The following is a 27,955-nucleotide window of genomic DNA, read 5'->3' on the forward strand; positions in this document are numbered from 1 at the left end:
ACAGGCAGACCGGCCAGGCCACAGTCAGCCCTACTCGGGCACAAGAAGACCTCTGCCAGCCATCATCCAGCAGACGTGATGTCTGAAATGTTAACCTCCAGAAATCTCTCTACGAGAGAAGAATAGTAAGCGGGCATCGGTCACTTGAGCCTCAGTGTGAATGAGTTTGTCAAACAGACATCTCAGAGTGATCGGAGCCCAAAGCCAGGTGTGAAGGCAGAGGCGGCGGTGGTAGGACAGCCGCACTTGGGGTCCAATCAGGGAAGGGCTGGCAAAAGACTCTGATCAGAGCCCGGCAAGAAGCAGCGGAGCAGGTGGGGAGAAGCTGGCGTGGCTAGCCCGCTTCCAAGAACACAAGCTGCTGTCCTGTCTTAGGCGTTCGTGACTTTTTCTCACACTTGGGACCGAGTGTCAGCCTGCCCGCCCCGCACAGGAACCGATCCTGCTTCCGCAGCCTTCGCACAAAAGCTGCAGGCCGCAGCCTGCGGGGGGTGGGGGGAGCCCAGGCCCTCCCTTCCCACCTCTGCCAGTAAGCACACGCCCAGGCCTGCTTTCTTGGCACCCTAAATACTGGAAAATGACAAATAAGGGAGCCGGGGAGGGGGTGCTCCCAGCCACCGCTTTGGGTGCCTCCTGTCCCAGCCTGGGGGCCTGGGTGTGGGGGGCATGAAGAGGGGAGACGCAGGGCGGGTACACGTGGGACAAGAACCATAAAGAAAGGCCCGGCTCTTTTCTCCCCATTCTGGTGGAAGCCCATCCTTGCCCTCAGACACTGGGAGCCTGACGCCTCCTGGGCAGAGAAAGGGAAGGGCACGAGCGCATACGCACACGTGTGGGGGCAGCGCCGCCCCTGGTGCAGACCTAAGGGTAAGGGTCATAGCCTCCAACCCCCAGCCTCCAGCCACTTAAGAGTAGCAGAGCCAGGGCCGGACAGTTGGGCTGTGTTGGAGCTGGAAGCAGGGTTGCAGAGGGCAGTGAAGCGAAACAGAGCCTCAGGCCCCCCCAGCACCACGCCCCCCACCCCCAGAGCCACTTTACCACCACATGAGCCAGACTGTGGGAAAGGAGCCAATTTATGAAATTAAATAAAGTCCACGGAGGGAGTGAAGAGCACGGGTTAGGGCACCTCCACCCTGGTTGGGCCCAGCACAGCTGGGGCGTGGCACACCGTGCATCCCTGCCTTTCCTCCCCTCCCCAGAGGGGGCTTAAATAGGCCAGGCCCCAGCCTGGCCGCCGGGGGCCTGGAGCCTAGGGGGGGCAGAAGTCGGAGAAGTAGGGGTGCTGCAGGGCCTCTTCTGCTGAGATGCGCTGGACCGGGTTACACTTCAGGAGGTTCTGGATGCACAGAAGAAGGCGAGGCAGGTTCACGCCCAGAGCCCCGCGCTCCCCGGGTCCCTCCCGACAAGCGCCCTGGCCCCAGCCCCCGTACCCTGCCCTTGGTCACCTGCAGCAGGTCCCTCCCTGTGGCATTGAGCTTGGGCACGACGTTCACCAGGGACGTGGTGGCTGGGTACATCGGGTAGGGCTGTGGGGGGCAGGGTGAGTCAGCCAGGGGTGCGGGGCCGTGGAGGCTGCTAGGGCCAGGAGCTAAGGGGGGCCGCTGATGAACCACGCGTGAGCACATTACCCGTCACACCTTATAGTCCGGCAGCTTGGTCATGGCGGGCCACTGCTCCTCAGTCGGTGTCCCCAGCAGCGTGTCCACGGGGTCAAGGATCACTCAGGTGGAAAGGGGCAGGTGAGGGGCTCTTTCCCTGGGGAAGGGGGATTCCTCATACCCACCCCTGCCCTCCTCACTTTAACCCCCAGCTCACGACAGAAGGCGGCCCCCGGCCCATGCGACACTCATACGCAGTCCCAGCTGCATGCTGTTTTCTGCAGGCCAGGTTCTGTGGAGCCGTTAACGACTTTGACTTAAACCCTGAGGTCCGTGGTCCCCCACTCTCACTAATCGTCCCCCTGATCCTGTCGGCTCCTTCAGCCTAGGGATTTGGCTCTCCGTTGGAGGAGTGAGCCCTCTTTGCCTACAGGCTGCATGCTCTCCAGCTGGCGGCAGGCACCTGCCCCATGACAACCAAGGCGTCCACCATCCTCTGCCCTCAGGAGAAGCCCTGAGGCACCCCCAGGCCTAGCCCAGCCCACCGCTGCCTTCCCTGCCTGCACTCTGAGCTCCAGGGGCTTCCAGATCCCCTCCCAGAGGGCTTGAGGTGAAGGGAGATGGAAGAATATCGGAAGATCCTCTTCAGCTGGTCATCTACGTCGTTGCCAGGAAACAGGGGCCGCCCCGCGTTGGCCAGCTCTGGGAGAGAGGCGGGGGGGTGACAGGCGAAGAAGCCCTCCCTCCCACAGCCCTGCCGTGCCTCCTTCCCACCCAGAGGCCCCACTCCCTTCCCCAGAGGGGACCCTCCAGACCGTCTTTGTCCACTCAAACAGGAGATGGAGTGCCCCTGCAGACCCCGGCGTGTCACCTGCGAAGATGCAGCCCGCTGACCACATGTCAATGGACGTGGAGTACAGCTTGGCCCCAAAGAGGACATCCGGTGGGCGGTACCACAGCGTGACCACCTGGAGAAGACCCCACCACAGGGAGCCCCAGTTTGAGGGCTGGGGAGGAGAGCGCTCAGAGAGGAGTCCCGGAGGAGGGGCTGACGGATGCTGGTTGGGGACTCCCTCCCGCACCCCCACTTCCTGCCCCGCAGCTCACCTCAGCTGAGTAACAGCGAACAGGGATCCCAAAGGCGCGAGCCAAACCGAAATCAGCCAATTTCAGCTCCCCATTCTGAGGGGGAGGGGCATGGAGAGGGGCTCTTCCACAGTCTGGGGGCGGGCCCCCTGCTCCCGCCTTCCCGTCCAGCTCCCCTCATCCCACGCCAGCCTCCCTGAGGTCCCGTCCTCTCGCCCAGAGGTACCCTGTTTATGAGCAGGTTCTGAGGCTTCAGGTCCCTGTGTAGCACGTTTCGGCTGTGACAGAATCCCAGGCCTTTGAGCAGCTGGAAGAGGAACGACTGGGGGAGGGGCAGGGAGGAGTTCATCGAACTGTCTGGGTGGGAAGCGGGCCCAACGATGGGTCACGCTCCCCTCTGCTTTGCCTTGAAACCCCAGCAGACTTTCAGCACCAAGCTCGGCCCAGCATCACCCCTTCATTATGGAGGACCTACTTCGTTCTTTGCTGGGTACTCGAAAGGTGAACGGGGGCCCTGGTCCCCACCTTTCCGGAACTGACAACTTGGTGGGCCTTCCTACCTTTCCAGCCCACACTGATCTCTCCCCTACCTGGCCTCATTTGAACATGAACATCATAACCAACAACGTATATACTGTGCTGTATTATTATTCAGCACTTCTTTGCCCTGGAACCTGGGCCTAGAACAGTGCCTGGCACACTGCAAAGCATTCAGTACATATTTGTTGAATGAATGAATCTCTCTGAACCTCATTTTCCTGCCTCTCAAATGTAAATCCTATCACTGACATCAGAGTGTTCCCTTCAGGTCAAAGCGATCACGTGAAAGTGCTTTTGCTAAGATGGAAGCTCTCGGAGGCAGAACCAGGGTTTTCTCCTCCCCTCGTGCCCCGAGTGTCCCCATGCAGGGCCTGAGAGCACGTCCACTGAATCCGGACACCAACCCCAGCCTCAGTGAGCTCCCAGGAAACCAGTGTCCTCACCTTCACAATTTCAGGATCTAGGTCACCATTGCAGCTGTCGAAATACTTCTTAAGGTCCTAAAAAAGGGATGGGGGTGGGGGATGGGATAGAATTTAACCTCAGTCTGGGTCCCTATATCCTCCCAAGGCTACTGTCCCTCAAGTCCCCCTTTCACCTGGTCACAGAACTCAAAAACCAAAGTCAGCTTCTTGTCGCTGTGCAGGACGTCGTGGAGCCTAGGGAGAAGCAAGTGCTCAGCCAGGCAGGGCCGCAAGTCTGCACCTACTATCCCAGTATCAGCCCAGCCCATCTCTGAAGCCCCCACCACCGGACCACACAGGCAGGGAGGACCCCACCCATCTACACACCTGACGATGTTTTTGTGCTTCAGCTCCTTGAGTAGGCAGATTTCCCGAAGGGCAGAACTCGGCACTCCCTACACATTGGAGGGGGCCAGGTGGGCCACAGTCACATCCCACCCAGCCTAGGCCCTCAGCCCCTCCCTGGCCCCAATGCCCCAGCCCTACCTCATCATCATCATCCAGCCTCACCCGTTTCAGAGCCACGATCTCATGAGTCTCCCGGTTTTTGGCCTTGAACACTGTTCCGTAGGTGCCTAGAGGAAGGAGGTCAGGGCTGAGGGAAAGGATGGGGCACACTTCCCCAACCCAGGAGGTCCCTGCCGGGAGAGCAAGCAGCGTGGGGGTGTGTTACTTCTGATGCCTGGAGGAGTGGGGGATGTGGCAGAGAGGAGCCTGCAGATGGCTCAAGGGTGTCTGCAACAGGGAGAGGCTGCAGCTGCTGGATGAGGAGGTCTATGATAAAGGCCGAGCTTCTGGAGGGTCTGAAAATAGGGAGCAGGGGTCTGGGAGAGGAATGAGGGCCGGGAGGAACGCTGAGGTTGGAGGTCTGCAGCGAGAACTGAGGCTGTGGGGGTGGGTGAGGTTCTGCAAGTGGCGCTGAGGACGGGGGTAGGAAATGCAGCACGTGCAGAGGTCGGAGGTGGGTCTACAGGGGCGCTAAGGTTGGGAGGGGGGCGTCTGTGGGAAATGCTAACGGGGGAGGATTGGTGTCTGCAAGGAGTGTTGAGCTCAGGGCCAGGGCTGCAGCCAGTGCTAAGGTTGGAATCTGTGGGTATTGCTGACGGGCTGCAAGGAATGCTAAAGGGTCTGCAGAAGGAGATCTTGCAGGAACATCTCGTGGTCCCATTACCTTCCCCAATCTTCTCCAGTTTCTCGTACTTCTGCATCGCGGCAGCCGCGCGAGGACCCTTGCGGGCCCTGGGTTCTAAGACTCCGGGCCCGGCGTTGCAGAGGAGGCGGCACCCCAGCCTCCGGTCCTGCCCCGCCCCACTGCCTGCGCATGGGCTTCTCGGGCTTGTAGTCCTAGGGCGCCAGGTTTCCCAGTAATGTCCGGGGCCTTAGACAACAAGAAGACTACAACCCCCAGCAGGCTGCGCTCAGGCTCTCTGCAGCACTTGCCTCCCGGGACTCCTGTTCGACCGCGGAGTCAACCCTTGGACTTCAAGTCCCAGGAAGCATCGCGTGTCCGTTTTCCCGGCTCCCCGCCGTCGCGCGCGGCTCCCAGTGTGCCCTGCTAGCGTTATTCCTTTTCAGCGCTTACAACCTTCTTTTGAGAAGGACCTCTCCGGGACTACCCATTCCAGAAGGCAGCAGGGGTGGGGGTGGGGCGCCTTCTAAGGTTTGGGTTTTGGCGGCTTGCATCCTGAGCCCAGGCGCCCCTGCTCTGCCCCGGTTGATGATATTGAGGTTCCATCGACTCCCTGACAATCTCAGCACGGGCTTCCACCTCTCCCTAGGCCATCTGGTGACCTCAGGATTGATTGGGGAATGGCTCTGAGCCATATCTTGCTGACGATGACTTCACAGGGACCAGCTGACCGCAGGGCTGGAAAGAGAGGCAGGTGTGCCCCAGTGGAGACTGGATTCACCAAACGCCAGAGAGTCCTCTCTCCTGTGAGCCCCGTTTGTCGTCTCGGAGCCCACCCAACTCCAGCCTTTCACTACACTCTGATATCCCGAGGCAAGCTGGCTGGACACTGGGAGGGTGTCCCCGCCCCCTGCAGAGCCCGGGCCCACTGGAGTCGGCCAGGGTGTGGCCGAGGGCTGGCAGGTTGGTTACTGCCCTCAACAGACAGAAGGACAGACAGAAGCTACACTTGAAGCAGCCTTGACCTCATCCCTTAAGGAGTTGATTATAGATTTTTCTTGCGGCTTCTCTCTGTCTCATGACTGCATTCTTGAGGGATGTGAACTGGATGATAACTGCCCCAAACAGCACTCCTCAGCGCCGGAACCAAAGTTGGTGCTAAATATTTGTTAATTAACTCGTTTATATCTGAACGTTTTCTGCATACACATTGCAGTGCTTCAGCCGGTGGCAGACTAAAGAAGCAAAACGTATATTATCTGGAACAAGTTATAATTTATTAGAAAACCAGAAGTACACACAGAGATCTTTAAATGACAGGTGATGACTATGAATAGGGTTCGAGAAGGGAGGTCACCGCAGGGAATCTCTCCGAGGCAGAATTTCCCCGGTTCGTAAAATCTAAGTCAGTTCAGGGTAATGGGCATCCATCCCCGCCATCACCCCTCTCGCGCTCCCCCTCCACCACCACCCCCCGCCCCGCCTCCCGTCCCTGTCCTCCGAGCAAAGACAGGGGCTTTCTTGGAGGCACTGGGGAAACTGCGGGTGGGAGGCGGGGGACACCCGCGGCCGCGAGAGAATCTTGACCCCGATGCATTTATATTTCAACTTCCTCCGCCTCGAATTTTCTGATCATCTTTGTGCCTCCTTTTTCCTGCCTGGGATCCCCAGCATGAGGCGGGAGCCTTTCCGCTAAAGGTGCCTAATGCGGCCAAGAGACGACGTCCGCGGGGCGCCCGTGCGGGGAAGCCCGGGGCGGCAACCTCGCTGGGCCGCGCCGAGGGACAGCCGGGGCGGCCTCCTCGGCGCTGGGCTCCCAGTGCCGTGCTGTGCCTGGGAGCGCGCCTCCGCCCCCGGGTCTCGGCCCCCACTCCGCGCCTCCCAACCCGCTGCGGCGGGGCCGCGCACGGTGCGCCAGGGGGCGCGCACGCAGAGGGTTGGCCTGCCTGTGGCGCGGGGGAAAGTTGAGTTGGGAGAAGTTGGGAGCGACGGGGGCGCGCCCCAAGGTGGGCACGGGGGAGTCGTCGGGAGCGCGCGAGGGCTCCAGAGAAGGGGGAGCGACCCCGAGACCCCTGCAGCACGAAGTCCAGAGGAAGCGGGTAAGCGGAGAGGTGGCGGAGGGGGAGGGCCAGGGCCGCGGAGGGAGGAAGGGAGGGGAAAGGAAAGGGGGGAACTCGGCACTCGGAGCTGGGAGGGAGTGGAAGTGCAGGAAAGGGCGGAGACAGGGGCGCGGGGAAGCGAGGTCTTGGGGAGAAGGATGGGGAGGCGAGAGGAGTGATTGCTGGTAGGAAGCGGGATCCAGGGTCCGCTTCTTAGAGTTCCCTAAAGCAAGGGTGCCGCGCCCCCTGCCACCAGGAGGGGGTACTCTCTGGGAGGCGCCGCCGGCCCTCCCGACTCCTGGGCGGACTCCAAGACGACACCCCTCCCCTTTGGTCCCCTACTCTATCCTTCATGCCCGTCCGGGGTGCCCTGCCCAGGAGTTGCCCCAAGCCTCTGCCCCCGATTTCGGGGTTGGGAGGCGGAGCCGGGAAGGGGTTGGCGGGTCAGGTCAGGACAAGGGGTCAGACAGAAGAGGGAGCAGCTAGGTGGGGATGGGAAAGGCGAGCGCGGAGAGTTCGACCTAGCTCCTGGGGGGCTGGCTTGTCTGGGTGGGGAGCTCTGTGCTGGGTGTGGGGGGCGGCGCCGCCTGAAATCCAGGGTCCACTTTTCCCTCCTCCCTTCGCTCCCCACTCCCGCCAGGCCCACATCGAAGAGCTGTGGAATGTGCGAATTCACCTGGGGGGTGGTTAATGCCCCCCAAGGGGGTCCGGAGTGCTAATCCCTTGGGCAGGGGAGAGTTGCTAATCCTCCGGGCCGGTCGGGGCTGGTCCCCGGAATGTGCCCCCAGCCCGGATTATCGGCATCGATGCTCTGGACAGAGGCTGCTTTGTGTTCTGGGATGGTGGGGGCGGGGGCGAAGGGGGGGCGGAGGTAAAGGGAGGAGGGGAGGATGGAGGAGCACACTGAGGGCACAGCCCGGAGCGGGGAGTGTGGCGCCGGCAGGTGCCGGCACTCCTTCCCAGACCGAGTTTCCTCCCCCAGCACCCCTCTCCCCCGCACCAGACTTGCCCTGGCGGAGGGCCTGCTAGGGGGAGGTGAAGAGGGCAGTCAGCTGAGTTGGAAGGCCGGCCAGGAATGTGTCGCTCCAGGCTCCCCACCCTGGACTGACCCCCAGACCTACATTGTTTGACCCTGCACTGACCTGTCTTACCCCCGAATTGGCCCTAAATCCGGTAACCCTGACCCCCCAGTGACACACTGGGGAGCTTCGGTACTTTTGCCGTCGCAGAGCCTTGGGTGTCCCCAGCACCGCCCCAACTAGGAATAGGTTCCCCAGTTGGCACTGGCCAGGTTCCCTAACCGCAGCTCTTTTGCTGCCCTCGCCCCCCGCCCCCCCGCACGGTGTCCTCCCCAGACACCCCTACAGTCACGGTCAGGAGGGCGTCAGCCCTGCCACTCAGATTTTCCTGGCCCCAGGCTTGGGGAGGGGAGGGATCGGGACTGCTCCTGAGGGCAGAACCTCAGAGTTTCTGTGCCCACCCTCCTTCTGGTCGTCACGTGCCCCTCCCCCATTATAAAGCCGTGCCCGGCCTGTGCCTGCCAGCCTCCCTTCCTCCCTCCCACTGAGTGAGTAGAGTTGGGCTCCTGCCCCTCCCCCAGGGAGCCTCCCCCCCACACACTTCGGGGCTGGGCTTTTTTCAGAGGAGGGGGCACATGAACAGCCCCCTTGCTTGCTGTTTGGGGCTCTCTCCAGAGCTCTCTTTCTCCCTTCCTTCATCCTCCCGTCATCTCTGCCTCAAGGGGTGTCTCACTCCCCCCAGCACAGCCCTCTCTGGTCTCAGCCCGTCTCAGCGTGCCGTGCCACCGCTGGGCCACCGCTCCCACCGCTCCCGTTTCTGGCTTGGCCTTTCCTCCCTGCTTCCTCTGTCTCCCCTCCCTGATCTCCGCTGCTTTCTCTCCGGGTCTGGGCCTTGACTCCTGTCTGCCTTTTTTTTCCCCCAGCATCTCTCACCCCCGGCTCTCTCCCCCTCACTCCTTGGCCCTCTGTGGCCTCCTGTGCCTCAGTCCTTGCCTCTGTCTCTCTTTGTTCCTCTCTTTTCTTCCCATAAATAACTCTCTTTGCTCCCCCCACCCTCCAAGGGCCACTCTAAGGCCTTTCATAGTCTGGGAGGATCCTGTGCAACCAGGAGACCCCTCGTTGGCCAGCGGGCTTCCGTGAAGCCCCCGTGCCCTGCCCTCCCCTGGCTGTGCAATGTTGGGGTGCCCCTGCAGGCCTGGCACCTCTCTCATGCAGTGATTGCTCCTCCCCCGCCCCCACCCCCAGGTTATGCCGCCGCCTTGTTGCCCTGAAAGCCGCAGCTACAGCGAGAAGGGCTAGGACTTGGCCATGAGCAGCGCCCCCGGGCGCCCCGCCTCGGGCGCAGATTCCTTCCGCACTGTGAGTACTGCCCGTTGCTCCCCTGTCCCTCTCCACCATCACCCCTGGGGCTCTGGCCAGGGTTCGGGTCTGTGTCAAACAGGGGTGTGTGTGTCCGGAGAGGCCTGTGAGGGGAGCCTGTGAGGGACTTGGGAGGGGCACCGCCATCCCCGCTCCGGGCCTTGCGTGGGGCACTGGGTCTGGGACAGGTATCCCCCAGGTTGGGGGGTGGGTGTCAGACAGCTTCTGGTCCTAGGGAGGGAGTTGAGGCTCTGTGTCCTGAAGACCCGGATTGTTTAGCCTCAGCAAGAGAGGAACTTAGGGAAGCCTGGGTCTCTAAGCCAGCGACCCCCCCCCCCCCCACTGGGTCTTAGAGGCGGTGCCAGTCTGCTGCAAGGTATCTCTGGGCACACCGCTGCACCCCGGCCCCACGTGCCACTCAGCCCCGCCCCTCCTGGCCCCCACGTGGCCACCGCCCCTCGTGTCCCCCTCCCGATCTTCCTGGGAAGGCTAATGATTAACCCCAGTGCCATAATCAGCCCGTTATTGGTCACCTTGGCCCAGTGGGGCACGTGACCAGGAAGAGGCGCCGGCTGGTCCCCTCCCCCTCCCTCCTGAGTTCACCCCTGCCCGGCCATGGACTTCCTCCTGCAGCCTCAGGTGCAAGGGGTTCTTGACCCTCCTCCCCCCACCCCGGGCTAGCCCGTGTGCTAATTCTGGTGAGAGTGAGGCCCAGGGCCCGGGGGAGCCGGGCTAGAGCTGTGGAGGTGGGCCGGGGAGAAGCAGATTCCTCACCCCTGCGTCTTCTCCTGCCCAGTGTCCCTGCCACCCCCAGCTGCTCGTGACCCCACCTCCGGGACTCTCCAAGGCCCGCCCTTCTTCCCAGCCTACCTCCCCCTTGCGCTTCCTTGCTCTGGTACCCCTGCCCTTGGAGATGTCGATGCCCTTCAAGTCCAGAAGCTCTTGAGCAAATATTTAGCGGTGCCTGGGGGGAGGGGTGGGGGGGCTGGACCAAGGCCGTGGGCTGGGCGGCCGGCTGCTCAGCTAGGCTGAGCTCTCCAAAGCGCCACACCGCCACCACCACCGCAGTCCCGCGGCTCCTGCAGTATGACTCAGGTGGGGGGAGTGAGGGTGGAGGCAGGGTGGGGGCAGGGCGGGGCCCCGCAGCGGCTGAGGCCCCGGGCTCCGGACTCAGTGCGGGTGGGCTGCCCCTGCTGCCAGCGGGGGCCTCTCCTCACAAGGTGAAGCGCTGCATCCCTGTCCAGGAGCTGGGCTCTAGTTTGATTCAGACCAAGCCCGGGTCAGTTAGCTCAGGCGCCTGCAGAAGTTACTTTTCAGGCTCAGCGGCCGTCCCCCAGCGCAGGGGCTGCGTTCACTATCAGCCATGTGAACGGCCCAGATCACACACCCGACCTTGACCTGCAGGCTGGACACACAGGGTTTCTGCTGAGGCTTCCAGGGCAGACACTTTCCCCCTGCCCTAGAACTGACTGGAATGCGCCCAGCCAGGGTCCTGAGAGCCCGGAACCCGGGGGACGGGCTGCTGGGCGGTGGGTGCTGAGTCCCGAGTCCCTGGCACTCAAGGGGAGGGCAGCCGGGGGCGGGGGGTACTGGACTCTGCCGCTAGGCGGGGTGGGGTTTCGAGGAACGACTCCCGTGCGTGCGTGCGTGCGTTCTCACCGCCCCTTCTCCACAGCCAGAGCCAGAGAGCCTGGGCCCTGTGACGCCTGGCTTCCCTGAGCAGGAGGAGGATGAACTTCACCGCACCCTGGGCGTGGAGCGGTTTGAGGAGATCCTACAGGAGGCCGGGTCCCGAGGAGGGGAGGAGCCCGGCCGAAGCTATGGGGAGGCAGACTTTGAATGTGAGGGGGCTCGGGGAGGCGGGGCGAGTGGGGGGCAGGGGTGCTCTGGCTGCCAGGATGGAGCCAGGATGGAGCCAGGATGGAGCCGGGGGCCTAGGGGTGGTGCTGGGGGCCGGCCAGCTGAGCGGGGAGCCGTGCCCACCGGCAGCCAAGCGCCCTCCTCCCTGCAGACCACCGGCAGTCCTCCCACCACATCCACCACCCGCTGTCCACCCACCTGCCTCCTGACGCCAGGCGCCGAAAGGTACCCCAGGGCCCAGGACGGAAGCCGCGCAGGCGCCCTGGAGCCTCCCCGACTGGGGAGACCCCCACCATCGAGGAGGGCGAGGAAGAGGAGGAAGAGGCCAGTGAGGCCGAGGGGGCCAGGGCACTCACCCAGCCGTCCCCTGCGTCCACACCCTCTTCCGTGCAGGTGAGCGGGGGCAGGGCTCCTGGGGATGTCTGCAGTACCCCTGGCCTGGCCTCACCTGCTCACACGGGTCCCTGTTCTAGTTCTTTCTCCAGGAGGATGAAGGTGCGGACCGGAAGGCGGAAACGACCAGTCCGTCTCCCCCTCCAATGCTGCCCCACCACGAGGCAGCTCCCCAGGCCACCAAAGGGGCCCAGACTGGGTAAGTGTCCCCAGATAGGGACCTTCCGTGCCGGCACCAGCGAGTTGAGGTAGGGAGAAAAGCAAGAGCCTTGAGGTCCCCAGACAGGTTCAGAAATCCCAGTCCTGCCGCTGCGATTTGACTTTGGACAAGTCACAGTGTCTCTGAGCCTGTTTTCCCATCTATAAACCAAGAATAATAGAAGCGTGGTATGAACGGAAGTTTAAGTATGGGTCAGCCTGGCACGGAAGAGATGTGTGGTCTAAGCCGTCTCCTCCCACCCCCTGCCATCCCCCCGCCCGTGGCTTCAGGTGGAGCAGCATCAAACACCGGATCAGGGACTGGACGGGTGACCTCCAGGCACCCCCTGGGACCCCAAGGGTGTGAGAGGAATAGGAGACCCCCTCTCACTCTTGGGGAGCTAGCTGCCAGTCCACCCTGGTCGTGGTCCCGTGAAATGGTATCAGAACAAGTTACTGTGCCAGACGACCTGGTTCAGATGTAGTGTCGGTACCAGCAGGTGATTGGAGTTTGGGGTTGTTAAACAGAGAAGGCTTCTTGGAAGAAATCACTTTGAACTAGGTCTCAAGGTCACTACTGTCACCTCCCTGTTGGTTTCTGGGTGCCAGGCAGTGCGAAGGACCCGGGGAAGTGAAGGGCCAGTTGCCCCTCCAGGGAGGCACAGACTCGCTGGGGAGATAGGACAGTGTGGACGGAGCTGGGTCCGCGTTGGCCGTCTGCGCTGGGGGCGCAGGCCTGCAGGTGGCCGGACGGCCAGGAGGAGGTGGCGGAGCCCCAGAGAGAGCACGGCGTTGCGCTGGAAAAGTGGGTCAGATTTGTGGGCAGGGGTGCAGGCAGAAGCGAGGGCACGGAAGGTAGGTGTAGGTGGAGAGAGCCTGGCAGAGGGGGGACTGGTCATGGGCAGGGGATGGGGGCTTGGAGCTGTGGGAGATGAGATGCCGGGAGAACGGTGTGGAAAGGTGCGGCAGGGACAGGGACCCACTGGCAGTGGCAGAGAGAAAGGAGGCATTGCAGCTTGGGGGACAGGAGCAGAAGCTGGAATCTGTAAGGGACAGGGGTTCATATCCCCCTTATGACTGTTGGGCAGGATGGGGTGTCTACAGTTTCAAAGGCCCATTTCCATGTACTTTACTCCATTTGGTTAGAAACACGGGACGCTGTGAACCTCGAGTCCATTGTTAGGGGTGTGCCTGGGAGGGGAAGCAGGTCCCACTCTGGGTACTTTTCCGGACTTCACTCTCCCCACACCTGGGAAGGCTGCCCTCAGCTCCATTTTTCTGCTGAGCTGATGTTCCGGGTGGCTTGTGTGATTGCTTGGGTGGCACAGCCAGTAAATGGTTGAGCCGGATTTAGATGTGGCAGTCTGCTTCCAGAATCCTCACTCTTTCATATCCACACCTACCGAGAGTGGGGAGCAAGGAGGGGTGAGGTCCAGTGGGGTCCCCTTCCTGGGCCCCTCCTGTGTGGCTCCCGGCCGAGGGGGAGGGGCCAGCATTCTCAGGCTCACGGCTGCTTTGTCTCTCCAGAGCCCTGGTGGAAGAGGTGGCGGCAGTGGCCAGTGTCACAGCGGGAGGTGATGACGGGGGTGCCTCTGGGCGCCCCCCAGCCAAAGCGCAGCCTGGGCACCGCAGCTACAATCTGCAGGAGAGGAGACGCATCGGCAGCATGACTGGGGCTGAGCAGGCACTGCTGCCCCGGGTCCCGACGGACGAGAGCGAGGCCCAGACGCTGGCCACGGCCGACCTAGATCTCATGAAGAGTGAGTGCTGGGCCTGGGCCAAGCCCGGAGCTGCTGGGAACGAGGGTGGGGGTAAGAGGAAGGGGCGCTTGACCCTGTCCCTCCACTCCCCGCCCACAGGTCACCGGTTTGAGGACGTTCCTGGGGTACGGCGACATTTGGTGCGGAAGAATGCCAAAGCGTCTGTGCAGAGTGGCCGGGAAGGGCGAGAGCCTGGCCCCACCCCTCGGGCTCGGCCCCGGGCCCCCCACAAGCCCCACGAGGTAATTTCTCCACTTCACGGTCTTCCAGCATCTCCCCATCTGTCTTCTCACCACAGCCCCCGCCCCTTCTCGGACCTGCGGTCATCTCCAGCACCAGGGTTGTCATGTATGGTTTTGAAGGTTGTACACTGCACAAGAGTGCAATATACACATCTTCGAATAGTGTTGATTTTTTTTTTAATTGAAATATAGTTGATACACAATATCATGTTAGCCTCAGGTGTACAACGTAACGATTCAACATTTAAACATGTTACCAAATGTGTACTACGGTAAGTCTAGTAGCCGTCTGTCCCCAGACAGTTATTACAGTATTACCTGCTGTTGCTGGTGTGGGCCTTACAGTTCTGGTTCACATTTTAGACAGGTCGGCTTCCCTTTCATGCCCGTTTTCTGGCAGCTGGCAGCGAGGTGTTTGAGGACCGTTTGGGCCAGAGGCAGCTCCGTGGAGCAGCGCGTTTCATTTTTCAGAATCCAGTCACCTCTGTGCTCATCCAGTCCTCCCATAACCTGTGAGGATGTTGGCCAGGGCGGCACATCAGCCATAAATCAGGGGCAGTGACTGGTCAAGGCCACTCAGTTACTTAGCGACGTTGCCCACCTTAGACTCTAGGGCTCTGGCCCTGAACCCTGACCCTTCCAGTGGATTTTTTTGGTTACCTTTTTATTGCGGTCGAACAGACACAGTAAAGCACACTCGGGTTAAGCATACAGCTCTGTGACACTTTGCACGTGTAAATACCTGGCCAACCCTACCTAGATATAGGACATTTCCCACACTCAGGAAGTTCCTTCAGGCCTCTGCCTAGTCACCACCCTCAGAGGTGACTGCTCTGCGGTCACTCTCAATTAGTTTTGCCAGTTCTTGAATGCATATAAATGAATCCTACAGAATTCCAATGTAGGACTTCCCTGGTGGCCCAGTGGTTAATACTCCTCACTTCCCATGGGTTCGATCCCTGGGCAGGGAAGTTCCACATGCTGCGTGGCGAGGCCAAAAAAAATTCCTGTGTGTGTGTGTGTGTGTGTAGTGACCATTCATCAGACAGTTACTAAGAGTCATATACTGTGCTAAATGTTTTGTATACTTTTTCTTTTAGCCCTCATTAGAGCCCTTTTATTATTATTATTATTGTAGTACAGTTGATTTACAATGTTGTGTTAATTTCAGGTGTACAGCAAAGTGATTTAGTTATACATACATATATATCTATTTTTTTCAGATTCTTTTCCCTCATAGGTTATTATAAAATATTGAGTATAGATCCCTGTGCTATACACTAGTAATGGGGGTGGTATTACTCCCATTTTACAGACGAGGGCCAGTCTGCGATGGGTTAATAACTCGCCCCGGCTCCATGCCTGTGCCCTCCATCAGGCTCCGTGCCTGTGCCCCCGTCCTGCCACGCCCTCTCATCTCACCCCAAGGTGTTTGTGGAACTGAATGAGCTGCTGCTGGACAAAAACCAGGAGCCTCAGTGGCGGGAGACGGCGCGCTGGATCAAATTCGAGGAGGATGTGGAGGAAGAGACGGAGCGCTGGGGGAAGCCCCACGTGGCCTCCCTCTCATTCCGCAGCCTCCTGGAGCTGCGCCGCACCCTGGCCCACGGTAACCCACACCCCACGCCCTGCCCGTCATTGCCCCAGGAGTTCCCTTCGCCTGCCGCGCCCGTTCTCTGAGGACCACGTGGTCCCACATTTGTCTTGAGCAACAGGGTGTGTAATGTCACCAGAGCCCAGGAGGGAGCATCTCCTGTCACGATATCACCTCTCGCGATGCCTGCCATTCCTCGGGCTCTGTCATTGGGTGACTGCAGGGCAGGACTGACCCTCTTCTCTTGTCTGGCATCTTCAGCAAGCAGCTTCTCTAAGTGATATTTTCAGATAACGGAAGCTGGTATGTTTTGGATGCTACAATGTTGTCAAACAGTTTTGGTGGAACGCTTTCTGAAATTCTAGAGATTCTGGGGCATGTGACCTAACCTGTAGTAGGGCTGTGTAAACTTGACTGCACGAGCACGGATGCAGGATTCGCGAGCTCTGTGTCTGATGTTCTGCTGTTTGCTTGTTTCCTCCTTCCTGTTGGGGAATCGCTCCCAGTTGCCGTCAGCAGGCCTGCTTCTAAGCAGCTGAGGACTCAGGAACCTGTCACAATTATTTCCAAACTAGCAGAAACTAACTAGGCTCTGAGTGAGGCTTGAGGGCTTGGGGTAAGGTGCCAAAGTGCGGGTGCTTTATCGCCGGGCTTTGCGATCTCGGTTTTGGCTGCTCGGGGGGCCTTCGGTTCTGTTTGTTCTTTAGTTCTGTGTTCCTGTGAGTTGACCTTGGCGGAAAAATGACCTGGTGGCTTTTGAAAGGACCTTCATTTCTATATGAAATGGCAACTCAGAGCAGTGACGGGGTGGAGAGATCTAGAAACTGTCCTTGAACAGCTAGCTGCTGGACTTGGAGGGGGGCGTCTTCAGGTGGCTCCAGGGCTGCCACGGGGACGAGGCCGCAGACCGGTTGTGTCGTGCTCCAGAGGGCAGAACTGGGACCCTAGAGTGAAGTCAGAGGAGGCACTTGCTGGCAGTGAAGAGCAGTCTAGGCCGAGCGGGTGGCCCGGGGCACTTCCTGCTGCGTGCTTCCCGGAAGGGGCATCTGGGCAGGGCCCGGCCCCGGTAGCCTCTCTGATGGCTGGGGTTCCCTGGCCTCTGCTGAGCCCCACAGCATTCCTGCTGGGAGAGGAGGGTTGGAAGAAATGGGTCAGAGAGGCCGTGGAACTTGGGCCTCGGGCAGAGCTGGGCCCTGCTCACTGATTCCTGGGCTGGTGCTCCGACCCTGGGCCGCACTTACGTGGCTGCCCTCGCTCCTGCTCTCCCTCCCTCCCATCCCCGCCCTTGCGTCTTGCCTGGGGATGAGGACCCCTCCCGGTTGTCCTTATTCCAGGGGCTGTGCTCTTGGACCTGGACCAGCAGACCCTGCCTGGCGTGGCCCACCAGGTGGTGGAGCAGATGGTCATCTCTGACCAGATCAAGGCCGAGGACAGAGCCAACGTGCTGAGGGCCCTGCTGCTAAAGCACAGGTGAGGCACCGCCCGCCGCACCCTGCCCGCCCGCCTGTGCCCAGTGCCCGCGTGTGCCCAGTGCCCGCGTGTGCCCAGTGCCCGCCCGTGCCCAGTGCCCGCGTGTGCCCAGTGCCGGCCGCCGGCCCTCACCTCCTGCCTGCTGCCCCACCAGCCACCCGAGTGACGAGAAGGACTTCTCCTTTCCCCGCAACATCTCGGCCGGCTCCCTGGGCTCCCTGCTGGGGCATCACCACGGCCAGGGGGCCGAGAGCGACCCCCACGTCACCGAGCCTCTCATTGGAGGTGTTCCCGAGACCCGGCTGGAGGTGGAGCGAGAGGTGAGGGGAGAAAGTGACCCTGCCTGGGTCAGGTCCGGCCACCACTGCGGCTGCGGGACCACCGAGCGAGTCGGGCGGGAATGGGGGGGGGCGGGGGGGGGGTGGCCAGGCTGAGCTCTGCTCTTCTGCATCCCCAGCGTGAGCCGCCTCCTGCAGCTCCTCCGGCTGGGATCACCCGCTCCAAGTCCAAGCATGAGCTGAAGCTTCTGGAGAAGATCCCTGAGAACGCCGAGGCTACGGTGGTCCTTGTGGGTATGTGAGGCGAGCTGGGGGTGGGGGCAGGGTGCGGGTGGCCGGGCCTGCCTCGGTGGCGCCCCCTGCGCTGGGGGCCGGGAGGCGGCCGGTGCTCCCGCGCCCATGCCGGCTGCACGCCCCCAGGCTGTGTGGAGTTCCTCTCCCGCCCCACCATGGCCTTCGTGCGGCTGCGGGAGGCAGCGGAGCTGGACGCGGTGCTGGAGGTGCCGGTGCCCGTGCGCTTCCTCTTCCTGCTGCTGGGCCCGAGCAGCGCCAACATGGACTACCACGAGATCGGCCGCTCCATCTCCACCCTCATGTCCGACAAGGTCAGCCGCCGCCCGGCCGGGCCCCGTGCCCCAGAGCCCGCTTGGGATGCCCCCACCCAGTCGCCCAGCCCGGCCCCAGGCCCCCCGGCCCTCGTCCCGTGTCCTCACTAGCCCCGGTCCCGCTCTGGCAGCAATTCCACGAGGCAGCCTACCTGGCAGACGAGCGGGAGGACCTGCTGGCGGCCATCAATGCCTTCCTGGACTGCAGCGTGGTGTTGCCACCCTCGGAGGTGCAGGGCGAGGAGCTGCTGCGGTCCGTCGCCCACTTCCAGCGCCAGATGCTCAAGAAGCGGGAGGAGCAGGGCCGGCTGCTGCCCCCGGGGGCCGGGCTGGAGCCCAAGTCAGCCCAGGATAAGGGTACGGGCCAGCGCAGGCCGGGGCCAGGTCTGGGCTGCCGGCGGGGGCCTGGGGGGTGAGGCTGGAGGGTGGGTGGCCTGTTGTAGGCGGAAGAGAGCGGGACGGGAGGAAGAGGGCTGTGACGGGCGCCCTGATGGAGGCCCGGGTTGCAGCGCTCCTGCAGATGGTAGAGGCGGCAGGTGCGGTGGAAGACGATCCCCTCCGGCGGACAGGCCGGCCTTTCGGGGGCTTGATCCGAGATGTGCGGCGCCGCTATCCCCATTACCTGAGCGACTTCCGAGACGCGCTCGACCCCCAGTGCCTGGCCGCCGTCATCTTCATCTACTTCGCGGCCCTGTCTCCTGCCATCACCTTCGGGGGGCTTCTGGGTAAGGAGAGGCTTCAGGTCGTGGTGGGGAGCGCCCCGGCCCCCGCGGCCGCCAGCCCCTGAGCTGGCTCTTGCCACCCTAGGAGAGAAGACGCATGACCTGATTGGAGTATCAGAGCTGATCATGTCCACGGCGATCCAGGGCGTGATCTTCTGCCTGCTGGGGGCCCAGCCGCTGCTGGTGATCGGCTTCTCGGGGCCCCTGCTGGTCTTCGAGGAAGCCTTCTTCTCGGTGAGGGGCCACGGGCTACCCGGGCTGGTTCTTCCTGCCCAGATCAGCTCCCCCTCCTCTTCCCCGAGCACTCCCACCCCCACCCCGACCCCGTTAGCCCGCCCCGGGCTCTGAATCTGACTGCCCACCCCGCCCCAGTTCTGCAGCAGCAACAACCTGGAGTACCTGGTGGGCCGCGTGTGGATTGGCTTCTGGCTGGTGCTGCTGGCCTTGCTCATGGTGGCCCTGGAGGGGAGCTTCCTGGTGCGCTTCGTCTCCCGCTTCACCCAGGAGATCTTCGCCTTCCTCATCTCCCTCATCTTCATCTACGAGACCTTCTACAAGCTGGTTAAGGTGGGTGGGCCCGACGGAACCTGGCCCAGGAGGGGCCCGGCTTTGGGACTGGAGGGAGCCGGGGGCGTCCTGCCCCTTTGTTCTGCCCCATGGAGCCACAGAACCTAGGCTGGTCCTTCCTCCCGCCCCCACCCCTTCCCCGCCCACCTCCCTCCCTGTCACCAACATATACACCAGAGCTTCAGATCAGTCTTAAAGACTCATGTGTTTTTTTTTAACTTGTAAATACATTCTTGCAAAAGTAGTATACATGCTTCACAGCATATAAGGCGTATATTTCACAGTATCTTCTGTGAAATAAATTTTCAAAAACTTAAAATGTGAAAAGGGGCATTCTTATGAGCTTACTCTGCAATTATTTCATTACCTGTGAGGCTGAACATCTAGGTGGATGACTCACATATCTTTAATAACGAAGGTAATATGTGCTTTTGTTTTTTGAATAACTTTATTTTTGGCCGCATTGGGTCTTTGTTGCTGCGTGCGGGCTTTCTCTAGTTGTGGCGAGCGGGGGCTACTCTGCGTTGCGGTGCGCGGGCTTCTCATTGTGGTGTGCAGGCTTGTTGCAGAGCACAGGCTCTAGGTGCACGGGCTTCAGTGGTGGTGGCTCGCAGGCTCTAGAGCGCAGGTTCAGTAGTTGTGGTGCATGGGCTTAGTTGCTCTGCGGCATGTGAGATCTTCCTGGACCAGGGCTCGAACCCATGTCCCCTGCATTGGCGGGTGGATTCTTTTTTTTTTTAATAAATTTATTTATTTATTTGGCTGCATTGGGTCTTTGTTGCTGCGTGCGGGCTTTCTCTAGTTGCGGCGAGTGGGGGCTACTCTTCGTTGTGTTGTGCGGGCTTCTCATTGCAGTGGCTTCTCTTGTTGCAGAGCACAGGCTCTAGGCGAATGGGCTCAGTAGTTGTGGCACATGGGCTTAGTTGCTCCACGACGTGGGATCTTCCTGGACCAGGGCTTGAACCTGTGTCCCCTGCACTGGCAGGCGGATTCTTAACCACTGTGCCACCAGGGAAGTCCCTGTGCTTTTGTTAAAGCGGCGAACAATCCAGAATGTCAAAGGGAAAGGCCCCCAAGATGACAGACAGGGTCACGGTCTGGGCATCAGACCCACGTCTGTGTCTGTGTCAGGATCAGAAGATGTGCCCCCAAGGCCCACCATGCTCCCTGTGTTGCTCCTCCAGGCCTGGCTGGAGCCTCGTTTGCAGCTGCTTTCCCGAATTAGATCAACCCCTCTCTTTTTCTAAAAAAATTTTTTGGCTACGCCGGGTGGCATGTGGGATCTTAGTTCCCTGACCAGGGATCAAACCCGCACACCCCCTGCATTGGAAGCTCAGTCTTAACCACTGGACCGCCAGGGAAGTCCCAGACCAGCCCCTCTCTTAATTCCTAGTTGTGCTCACATCTGGTCACCTCGGTCATTTTCTTAATCAAGACAAGCTCCTTGAGGGCAGGCCAGCCACCCCCAGCCCCACCTGTCCCGCTCAGCATATAGCTGAGTCCCGGATGTCTCACCAGTTAAGCTGATAGAATCCTTTGTCCTCTCCCCAGATCTTCCAGGAACACCCCCTCCACGGCTGTTCGGTCTCCAACAGCTCCGAGGCAGACAGTAGCGAGAACGCCACGTGGGCTGGGGCAGGAGAAGGAGCCACGCTGGGGCCGAGGAATGAGAGCTCAGCTGGGCCGTCCAGGCAGGCGAGGCCCCGGGGCCAGCCCAACACCGCCCTGTTGTCGCTGGTGCTCATGGCTGGCACCTTCTTCATCGCCTTCTTCCTGCGCAAATTCAAGAACAGCCGGTTCTTCCCTGGCCGGGTGTGTGGGCTGGCAGGCCCGAGGGAGGCGAGATCTGGGGGCAGCAAGGGGGGCGACTCGGAGTCAGGGCTGGAGCGAGCCGTGGGACCTCTGAGCATGGTGCTTGCCCACAGGTACGGCGAGTGATCGGGGACTTTGGGGTACCCATCGCGATCCTCATCATGGTGCTTGTGGATTACAGTATCGAGGACACCTATACCCAGGTACGGCGGAGCGCCCGCAGCAGTGAGGTGGTGCTGGGCTCTGGATGTTCCCCTCCGGGCCCCCATGTCCAGAGCTGCCTCTAAACTGGGCAGACACCAGGCCTTTCCCACAGCACGCCTTCAGCGTCCACCCTGCCCAGTGCAGCTCAGGGCACTCCCTCCAAGGTTCACCCACCCCCGGCCCCACCCTCTGCCCCGCAGAAGCTGAGCGTGCCCAGCGGATTCTCAGTGACGGCCCCAGAGAAGCGGGGCTGGGTCATCAACCCCCTGGGGGAGCACAGCTCCTTCCCTGTGTGGATGATGGTTGCCAGCCTGCTGCCCGCCATCTTGGTCTTCATCCTTATCTTCATGGAGACACAGATCACCACGTGAGTGGTCCTGGCAGAGGCGGGGTGCTGTGCAGACGGGGACCACCTGCTGCGTGGAGGGGCTGGAGCCCCCGGCAGGCTGGCTGCTGGAGTTTACTTTGCAGGCAACAGAAAATCCCACTGACGTTTGCTTGGATGGGCACAGGACGGGCTGGGAACTGTCCAGGAGGGTGGGGAGGGCTGGGTGGGACTCGGTTCCATGATGGAACCCTCGCGCTGACGGAAGAGTCAGGGACCATCAGGTTCCACAAACAGACGGAGATGACTGATGGGGCACCCTGGGAAGACGCAGCTGTCTGCCAGGCTGGGCCCGGGGCTCAGTGCGCGCCTGTCTCCGCCCAGGCTGATCATCTCCAAGAAGGAGCGCATGCTGCAGAAGGGCTCCGGCTTCCACCTGGACCTCCTGCTCATCGTGGCCATGGGTGGCATCTGTGCCCTCTTTGGCTTGCCCTGGTTGGCTGCTGCCACTGTCCGCTCCGTCACGCATGCCAACGCGCTTACTGTCATGAGCAAGGCTGTGGCGCCCGGGGACAAGCCCAAGATCCAGGAGGTCAAGGAGCAGCGGGTGACGGGGCTGCTGGTTGCCCTGCTTGTGGGTACGTTCCCCTCTTGCGCCCAGCCTTCCCGTAGGGGTCTTGGGGCCACTGGGGTGGGGAGCCCTGGGGCCAGCTGTTCCTTCTCCTCCTCCCCCAGGCCTCTCCTTGGTCATCGGGGATCTGCTCCGGCAGATACCCCTGGCTGTGCTCTTCGGGATTTTCCTGTACATGGGAGTTACCTCCCTTAACGGGATCCAGTTCTATGAGCGGCTGCACCTGCTGCTCATGCCACCCAAACACCACCCAGATGTCACCTACGTCAAGAAGGTGAGACCCGGCCCGGAAGGGCCCCATGCCTCTGCCCCGTCCTGGTCTGTGTGGGTCACCCTCCAGCCCCCCATCTGCCCACTCTGGCCACCACCATTCAGCCTGTGCAGACCTGTCTCCGGTAAGCACCCGAGAAGGCGCTTCCGTCCCACCTCTGTGGAGGGGAGAGGGGTCACCGTCCTCTGGGTGTGGCAGACCTGATGGCCCTCCGGGGACCGGGGCGCCCGGAGGCTGGGGAGAAGGCTGGGCTCACCTGTCCCGCCCTGCGCCACCCCACCCAGGTTCGGACCCTCCGTATGCACCTGTTCACGGCCCTGCAGCTGCTCTGCCTGGCCGTGCTCTGGGCCGTCATGTCCACGGCCGCCTCCCTGGCCTTCCCCTTCATCCTCATCCTCACGGTGCCGCTCCGCATGCTGGTGCTCACCCGCATCTTCACCGAGCGAGAGATGAAATGCGTAAGGCTTCTGCGCCCCCAGCCCCAGCCCCAGCGCCCCCTCATTGGCCTTGCCGAGGGGTCGTGCTCAGCACCGACCTTCCCGACCCCGTCCCCACCACAGCTGGATGCGAACGAGGCGGAGCCGGTGTTTGATGAGCGGGAGGGTGTGGACGAGTACAACGAGATGCCCATGCCTGTGTAGCTGCTGCCCGGACGGACAGCCGAGGGACAGACGGACAGAGGGAACAGGGGCTGGGGGGTGCTCTCCCTGTCCTCCTCCCTCCTCCTTTTTATTTAAGTGAATAATTTAAAGTCCCCTTACCAGCCCCCCCGCAATAAAGTGCTTCGGCCCCCACCTATGCCCGGCCGCGTGTCTGTGTGTGGTGTGTGTATGTGTGGGGTGTGGGGTGTATGTGTGGGGTGTGTGGGGTGTGTGTGTGTGGGGGGGTGTAGTGTGGGGGTGTGTGTGTGTGTGCCAGGTATGAATGGAAGAGAGATGGCGGAATCCAACCCGATGTGCCCCAGAAACGACATGTGCGATGGGGAAGGAAAGGGACTTTAATGACAAATCAAAGCAGATGGCGCCAAAGTGCAAACTGTCCACCCCCCAATGGGGGGGCCATCCTGAACCCGTGTGCACGCCCTCACCCCCCTTCAGGCCCCCAGCGGAGGCCCAGGGCCTGGAGCTTCTGCCTCAGGTAGCTCTTGAGCTGGGGCAGGCCTCTCTGTGACTCCAGTTCCTCGAAGGGTAGCTGCAGGGGGAGAGGGCAGCAGGTCACCCCAGGGCCTGGCCGGCCGGGGCAGGGCGACTAGCTGAGTGTGTGAGCGCGGGGAGGGCTCTCACCGGCAGGAGCTGGTAGCCCATCAGGCCCAGATGCCGCTCCCGCAGGGCCCGTGAGCCCAGCAGCACTCTGCCATCCCGGCAGAAATGCCAGCGTTCCCGCAGCATCAGTACCACCCTGGAGGAGAAGTAAGCGACTGGCTCAGAGTTGCTGTCTGTGAAGGCAGGCAAGGCTCTCCCACCCTCTTCCCTTACCTTTGGGCAGGGTCACGGGTTGTGTAGGGACAGGACCGGGGAGGATACGGTAGGAAGGGGTCCTGGGTTCTCACGGGGAGCACAGCCCCAGAGCTGCTGACACAGAGCAGGAAGTCTGCAGGGCATGGAGAGAAAGAGCTGCTGGCCTTCAGCGGAGGCTTCGTGTCCTGGCGAGCCTGGCGAGCCGCTGGCCCACCCGCAGCTCACCTGTACAGTAGCCTGGAGGCACGGTCAGGTCCTGCCGATACTTCTCCTCCCCCAGCAGCTGGCGCAGCCCCTCGGCTACTATGTCCTTGTGACTGGGGGAGAGGAACACCAGTATCAGGAAAGCCCCCAAGACACTCGTTCTAGCTCCCTCCTGCCTAGTTCCGTGGCCCTGGGAAATGCCTTTGCTGCTCCGCTCTTTCTGACTGCCTAGGGCGCAACAGCGCACACAGTACACGGGCCCCCGGGTTTGCCTATCCCGTGCTTCTTGCGGGCCGCTCCCCTCCCCTCCCCAAAGCTGCCCCATCCACCTGTACTTGCAACGGGCACGGTCGGTGATGAGTGGCTGGGGGAAGATGGGCACTTGTTGCCTTCGGGGAAGGCGGGGACCCCGATATCCTGGGAGCTCCAGCTCCACAGCCGTGTCTAGCAGGGAGAGGTAGCGCCGCACAATCAGGGCGTGAGGGGTGCCTGCAGGAAAGCAGGACAAGGCTTACGGGGTTGCAGACCCCCACCCTGCTTCCCCTGCCCACTGGCTCCCCGGGACCCAGCCAGCCCTCCAGTCTGCGCACCACTGATGTGGCTGATGAAACCTGGGGAAAAAACAAAGTGCAGGGCTCGGAAGGGCAGACACCGCAGCTGGCACAGTGACATCAAGATGTTGACAGTTGCCAGGGGGGCCACCCCTGCTTCCCGAGCCAGGATCCTCTCGAGGCAGGGCATAAACTGCTGTTCCAGAGGCAGGTAGTTCAGTCGCCCAAAGGGCAGGACCAACTTCTGTACCACCTGCGGAGCAAGAGCAGCCCATCACCTGGCGAGAAATGGTGAGAAATGGTTCTCCAATGTTCTCTACAAGCTGGACCTCAGGGAGGCTTGGCCTGCAAGCTTACAGCATCACCATAAAGGCAGAGCAATCCCTCTACGTACACACCAGAAGCTCTACAGTGTAAGCACTGCTCGAGCTCCACGTGATTAGTCTTCAAACAAGCAGAGGAGACGTGGCTGTGGGCTCTGTCCCTGAAGACTCAACAGAGTGGGATCAACCAAGCTAAGACAGGCGCTGAGTGTTAGGAGGGCTTCCCTGGTGGCGCAGTGGTTGGGAATCTGCCTGCTAATGCAGGGGACACGGGTTCGAGCCCTGGTCTGGGAGGATCCCACATGCCGCGGAGCGGCTGGGCCCGTGAGCCATGGCCGCTGAGCCTGCGCGTCTGGAGCCTGTGCTCCGCAACAAGAGAGGCCGCCATAGTGAGAGGCCCGCGCACCGCGATGAAGAGTGGCCCCCGCTTGCCACAACTAGAGAAAGCCCTTGCACAGAAACAAAGACGCAACACAGCAAAAATAAACAATAAACTCCTACCCCCAACATCTTTAAAAAAAAAACAACAAAAAAAAGGGTGTTTGGAGAAGTGCAGACAACCAGGCATACGTGCTGGGGAGATGGACAAGCTAGCGAGGGTGTGAGCAAAGGTGGAACCCCACGGGAAAGAGCAGAGATCCTAACTGGGTTGTCTGCTGCAGACAGAAGCAGCCAATCAAGCTGGATGGGGGTTAGGCCTGCCAGGGTGTCTGAGGATGGGATGAGTAGGAGAGGAGCATGGGAAGGTGGGAGGTAATCCCACCTTGCTGTTGAGCTGGGCTTCCTGGGCCACCAGGAAGTGGGCAATGGCTTCCAGAAGCTGGGGCTCCCGCAACCGGTGGCGGGCCAAGTGCTGGGCCAGGAGCACCATCACGTGGGGCGTCAGTTCCTCTGGCCTGGCCTCTGCGAAGAACAGCTCATCACACCGGACCCTCAGGCCAGACCTCAACTAGATTCCACCAGACACCACCTGCCTCCGCCTCAGCTCCCCTCCTCTCGTGAACCTTAACCCCCTCCAGCACCTGCCAGGCTGCGGATGAGGTGATGCTGTGGATGCCGCTGGAAACGGGGGCAGCTGAGAGCAGCTTCCAACCTTAGCCCAGCGCGAAGGACAGGCTGCAGAGGGGGAGACGGCTTCGGAGGGAGGCGGAACCTTTGCTCCTGCTCCAGGGCACACACCAGGGGCCCATCTGATGGGAAGCCTGAGGAGGAGAGGGTCAGAGGAAGCAGTCCTAGCAACGGAGTTGCTCTGGTCTGTTCCAGTCCTGGAGTTTAGTTAATGAATCCCCAATCCTTCTCGTCTCTGTTTCCTGGGCTGGAAGGTTTGCTACAGAGCACGTGGAAACACTAGAGAAATGTGAGATACCACGTGAACTAAGGTATCAGAACAGTCTGTGGGGAAGGCCTCATACAAAGAAGGCAAGTGAGTTCTCATCTCTTGCCCGTGGTAACAAATTGCAGGGGCTTCCTAGAGCGCTGTATTCGAAGGGACCTGGGGTGGCACCCTAGCTAAGCTGCAACACCTGCTGCTTGACTCGTGATGTCTGCCACGAATACAGGGGGAGCAGCAGCAAGTGTGGCGGCGTATGTGCCATTCCTGGCAAGCCCGAGAGGTGGGTTCTGTCAGCCATCTCGGGTCCTCTGCTGTTTCTCTATTCTTCCGTAACGCCCACCCCCCACCCCCAGACACCGTCCTCACCAAGTAAGACTGCAAGGTGCAGACACACGTGGATGGTGTGAATGTCAAAGGAGGGGCAGTTTCGGATGATGAGCTGACTCAAGTCCTGAAGTGTGGCCTGCTCCACAGGAGGGGGTCGTGGCTGAGACCCCAAGAGCTGGCCCAGGCGACGAAGTGCCACAGGGTAGTGGTGGGCGCGCACCTTGGTGGGGTTCTGGCCCAGCCAGCGCAGCAGCTCCCCAGGGCTCCTCGCCTGTTCCAGAAGCCGCTGCAACCCCTGCACAGGGACTGCATGGGGGGCTCCTCCAGGAGGCCGGTCTCCCCATTTGCCGGGACCCAGACAGTAGGGCTGTACTTGTGGGAGCAGCAGCAGGCCAGACAGCCGAGCACTGGAGGCCTGGGCAGAGAGCAGGACTCGAAGCATGGCGTTGGGTGATGGAGACCCTGAGGGGTGGCCCAGAAAAGGGGGTGAGGTATTCTCCAATGGTGAGAAAGACCCGCTATCTAGTCCTCACCTCGCTCCCCATCCAGTGGAGCCCGGGGTCTGAGCAGCCCGGACTCGTGCTCACCCTTCTCTGTGACCGTTCTGCTCCACTGCCCAACCCGCCCCTCTCTGCCTTCTTCCATCCTTTGAAACAGCACTCGTAATCCTTCAGTGTGCTCAGCGTAGGGGTATTTACAAGGCAATTCCACATGCATTATCCCCTTCCGTCCTCCTTACAGGCCTATGAGGAGGGAGGCAGGGCTGGCATTACCTCGATTTCACAGGTGGAGAAACCAAGGCCCAGAGAGGCGAGGGGGTTACGTTAAGCCCGAGGTCACGAATCTGGTTAGTGGTCGCGCCCAGCCTGGAGCCCAGCTCGCGCGACGATGCGCCCTCCCGACCACCTCCCCCTCCCGCAGGAGGCGGCGGCGGCACGGAGGGTGGAGCGCGGGCTCCGCAGCCGGACGGTCCTGGGTTCCATGCTGGGTGCTCCCACTTACCAGCTGCGTGACCTTGGACAAGTGGCTTCGTCTCTCTGCCCAAGCCTCGCCCGTGAAACGAGAACGCAGGGCCCACCTTGGAGGGCGCCCGTGGAGCCCGAGGGCTCAGCTCTGCCGTGGCGCGGAGTCGGCGGTGTCAGGGCCCCCCCCCCACGCCCACCCGGCCCGGGGATGCCAGGAGACCGTGGGCACGGTTGCCAACACCAACTCCCGCCGCCCTCCCGCGGCCCGCCCCGCAGGCACCACCCCTACATGGCTCCCCAGGCCCCGCGCAGGTCGCTCCCTCTGTCGGTCTCGAGGCCCGGGGGCCGAGCTCCCCCCGCGGCCTCCTCATCGGGGGGCCACCGAGTCCGCCATCTTCCCAGCAGCCCCCGGATCGCCACCCAGACGCCAACCGCAGCACAGTTCTCGGCGAGCAAAGACGTGGCTCCCGTCAGTCCCCGCGCGCCAGGTCGCCGCGCGCCCCGCCCCCTGCTTCCGGGAAGCTGCGCGCGCGGCGATGGGGCTGGGCAGGGGCAGGGGCGGGGCCAAA

At 61.6% G+C, this 27,955-nt stretch overlaps 3 protein-coding genes across 13 annotated transcripts; 1 reads left to right on the plus strand and 2 right to left on the minus strand.

The window, feature by feature from the left end:
• Window positions 1-1,055: 1,055 nt before the first annotated feature.
• On the minus strand, window positions 1,056-4,991 carry CDK5 (cyclin dependent kinase 5). 3 transcript variants are annotated; one of them, XM_082633199.1, is made up of 12 exons: window positions 4,860-4,991; window positions 4,199-4,263; window positions 4,016-4,083; window positions 3,823-3,883; window positions 3,668-3,724; window positions 2,911-3,006; window positions 2,706-2,780; window positions 2,470-2,566; window positions 2,231-2,300; window positions 1,638-1,698; window positions 1,446-1,526; window positions 1,056-1,336 (listed from the first exon to the last, which is right to left on the minus strand). In XM_082633199.1, exons 1-12 carry the CDS (start codon window positions 4,894-4,896, stop codon window positions 1,250-1,252), a joined length of 855 nt encoding a protein of 284 aa, XP_082489325.1. In that variant the 5' UTR covers window positions 4,897-4,991; the 3' UTR covers window positions 1,056-1,249. The 3 variants fall into 3 exon arrangements, with proteins under 3 accessions (XP_082489325.1, XP_082489324.1, XP_082489326.1); XM_082633198.1 differs by having other exon boundaries at window positions 4,175-4,263; XM_082633200.1 differs by lacking the exon at window positions 2,706-2,780 and having other exon boundaries at window positions 4,175-4,263.
• Window positions 4,992-6,739: 1,748 nt separating this feature from the next.
• SLC4A2 (solute carrier family 4 member 2) lies at window positions 6,740-23,024 on the plus strand. 2 transcript variants are annotated; one of them, XM_082633196.1, is made up of 23 exons: window positions 6,740-6,916; window positions 9,181-9,294; window positions 10,970-11,135; window positions 11,306-11,547; window positions 11,628-11,746; window positions 13,273-13,505; window positions 13,605-13,747; window positions 15,176-15,356; window positions 16,676-16,811; window positions 16,966-17,131; window positions 17,269-17,383; window positions 17,510-17,694; window positions 17,826-18,051; window positions 18,204-18,419; window positions 18,502-18,650; window positions 18,789-18,983; window positions 20,535-20,795; window positions 20,909-20,998; window positions 21,200-21,366; window positions 21,709-21,962; window positions 22,060-22,350; window positions 22,511-22,684; window positions 22,787-23,024. In XM_082633196.1, the coding sequence occupies exons 2-23, from the start codon at window positions 9,244-9,246 to the stop codon at window positions 22,816-22,818; spliced, it is 3,792 nt and encodes a 1,263-aa protein (XP_082489322.1). In that variant the 5' UTR covers window positions 6,740-6,916; window positions 9,181-9,243; the 3' UTR covers window positions 22,819-23,024. The 2 variants fall into 2 exon arrangements, with proteins under 2 accessions (XP_082489322.1, XP_082489323.1); XM_082633197.1 differs by having other exon boundaries at window positions 6,741-6,916; window positions 22,060-22,229.
• Window positions 23,025-23,205: 181 nt separating this feature from the next.
• Window positions 23,206-27,884, minus strand: FASTK (Fas activated serine/threonine kinase). 8 transcript variants are annotated; one of them, XM_082631624.1, is made up of 11 exons: window positions 27,424-27,630; window positions 27,009-27,164; window positions 26,461-26,883; window positions 25,784-25,963; window positions 25,525-25,664; window positions 24,478-24,691; window positions 24,217-24,376; window positions 23,909-24,000; window positions 23,702-23,816; window positions 23,510-23,643; window positions 23,206-23,417 (listed from the first exon to the last, which is right to left on the minus strand). In XM_082631624.1, exons 2-11 carry the CDS (start codon window positions 27,136-27,138, stop codon window positions 23,320-23,322), a joined length of 1,686 nt encoding a protein of 561 aa, XP_082487750.1. In that variant the 5' UTR covers window positions 27,139-27,164; window positions 27,424-27,630; the 3' UTR covers window positions 23,206-23,319. The 8 variants fall into 8 exon arrangements, with proteins under 8 accessions (XP_082487750.1, XP_082487751.1, XP_082487753.1 ...); XM_082631625.1 differs by having other exon boundaries at window positions 23,510-23,624; window positions 27,424-27,629; XM_082631627.1 differs by lacking the exons at window positions 27,009-27,164; window positions 27,424-27,630 and adding an exon at window positions 27,676-27,884 and having other exon boundaries at window positions 23,510-23,624.
• Window positions 27,885-27,955: the final 71 nt, after the last annotated feature.

Source organism: Mesoplodon mirus (genome assembly GCF_964341445.2).
Source record: "Mesoplodon mirus genome assembly, chromosome: 9".
Classification (NCBI taxonomy): Eukaryota; Metazoa; Chordata; class Mammalia; order Artiodactyla; family Ziphiidae; genus Mesoplodon; species Mesoplodon mirus.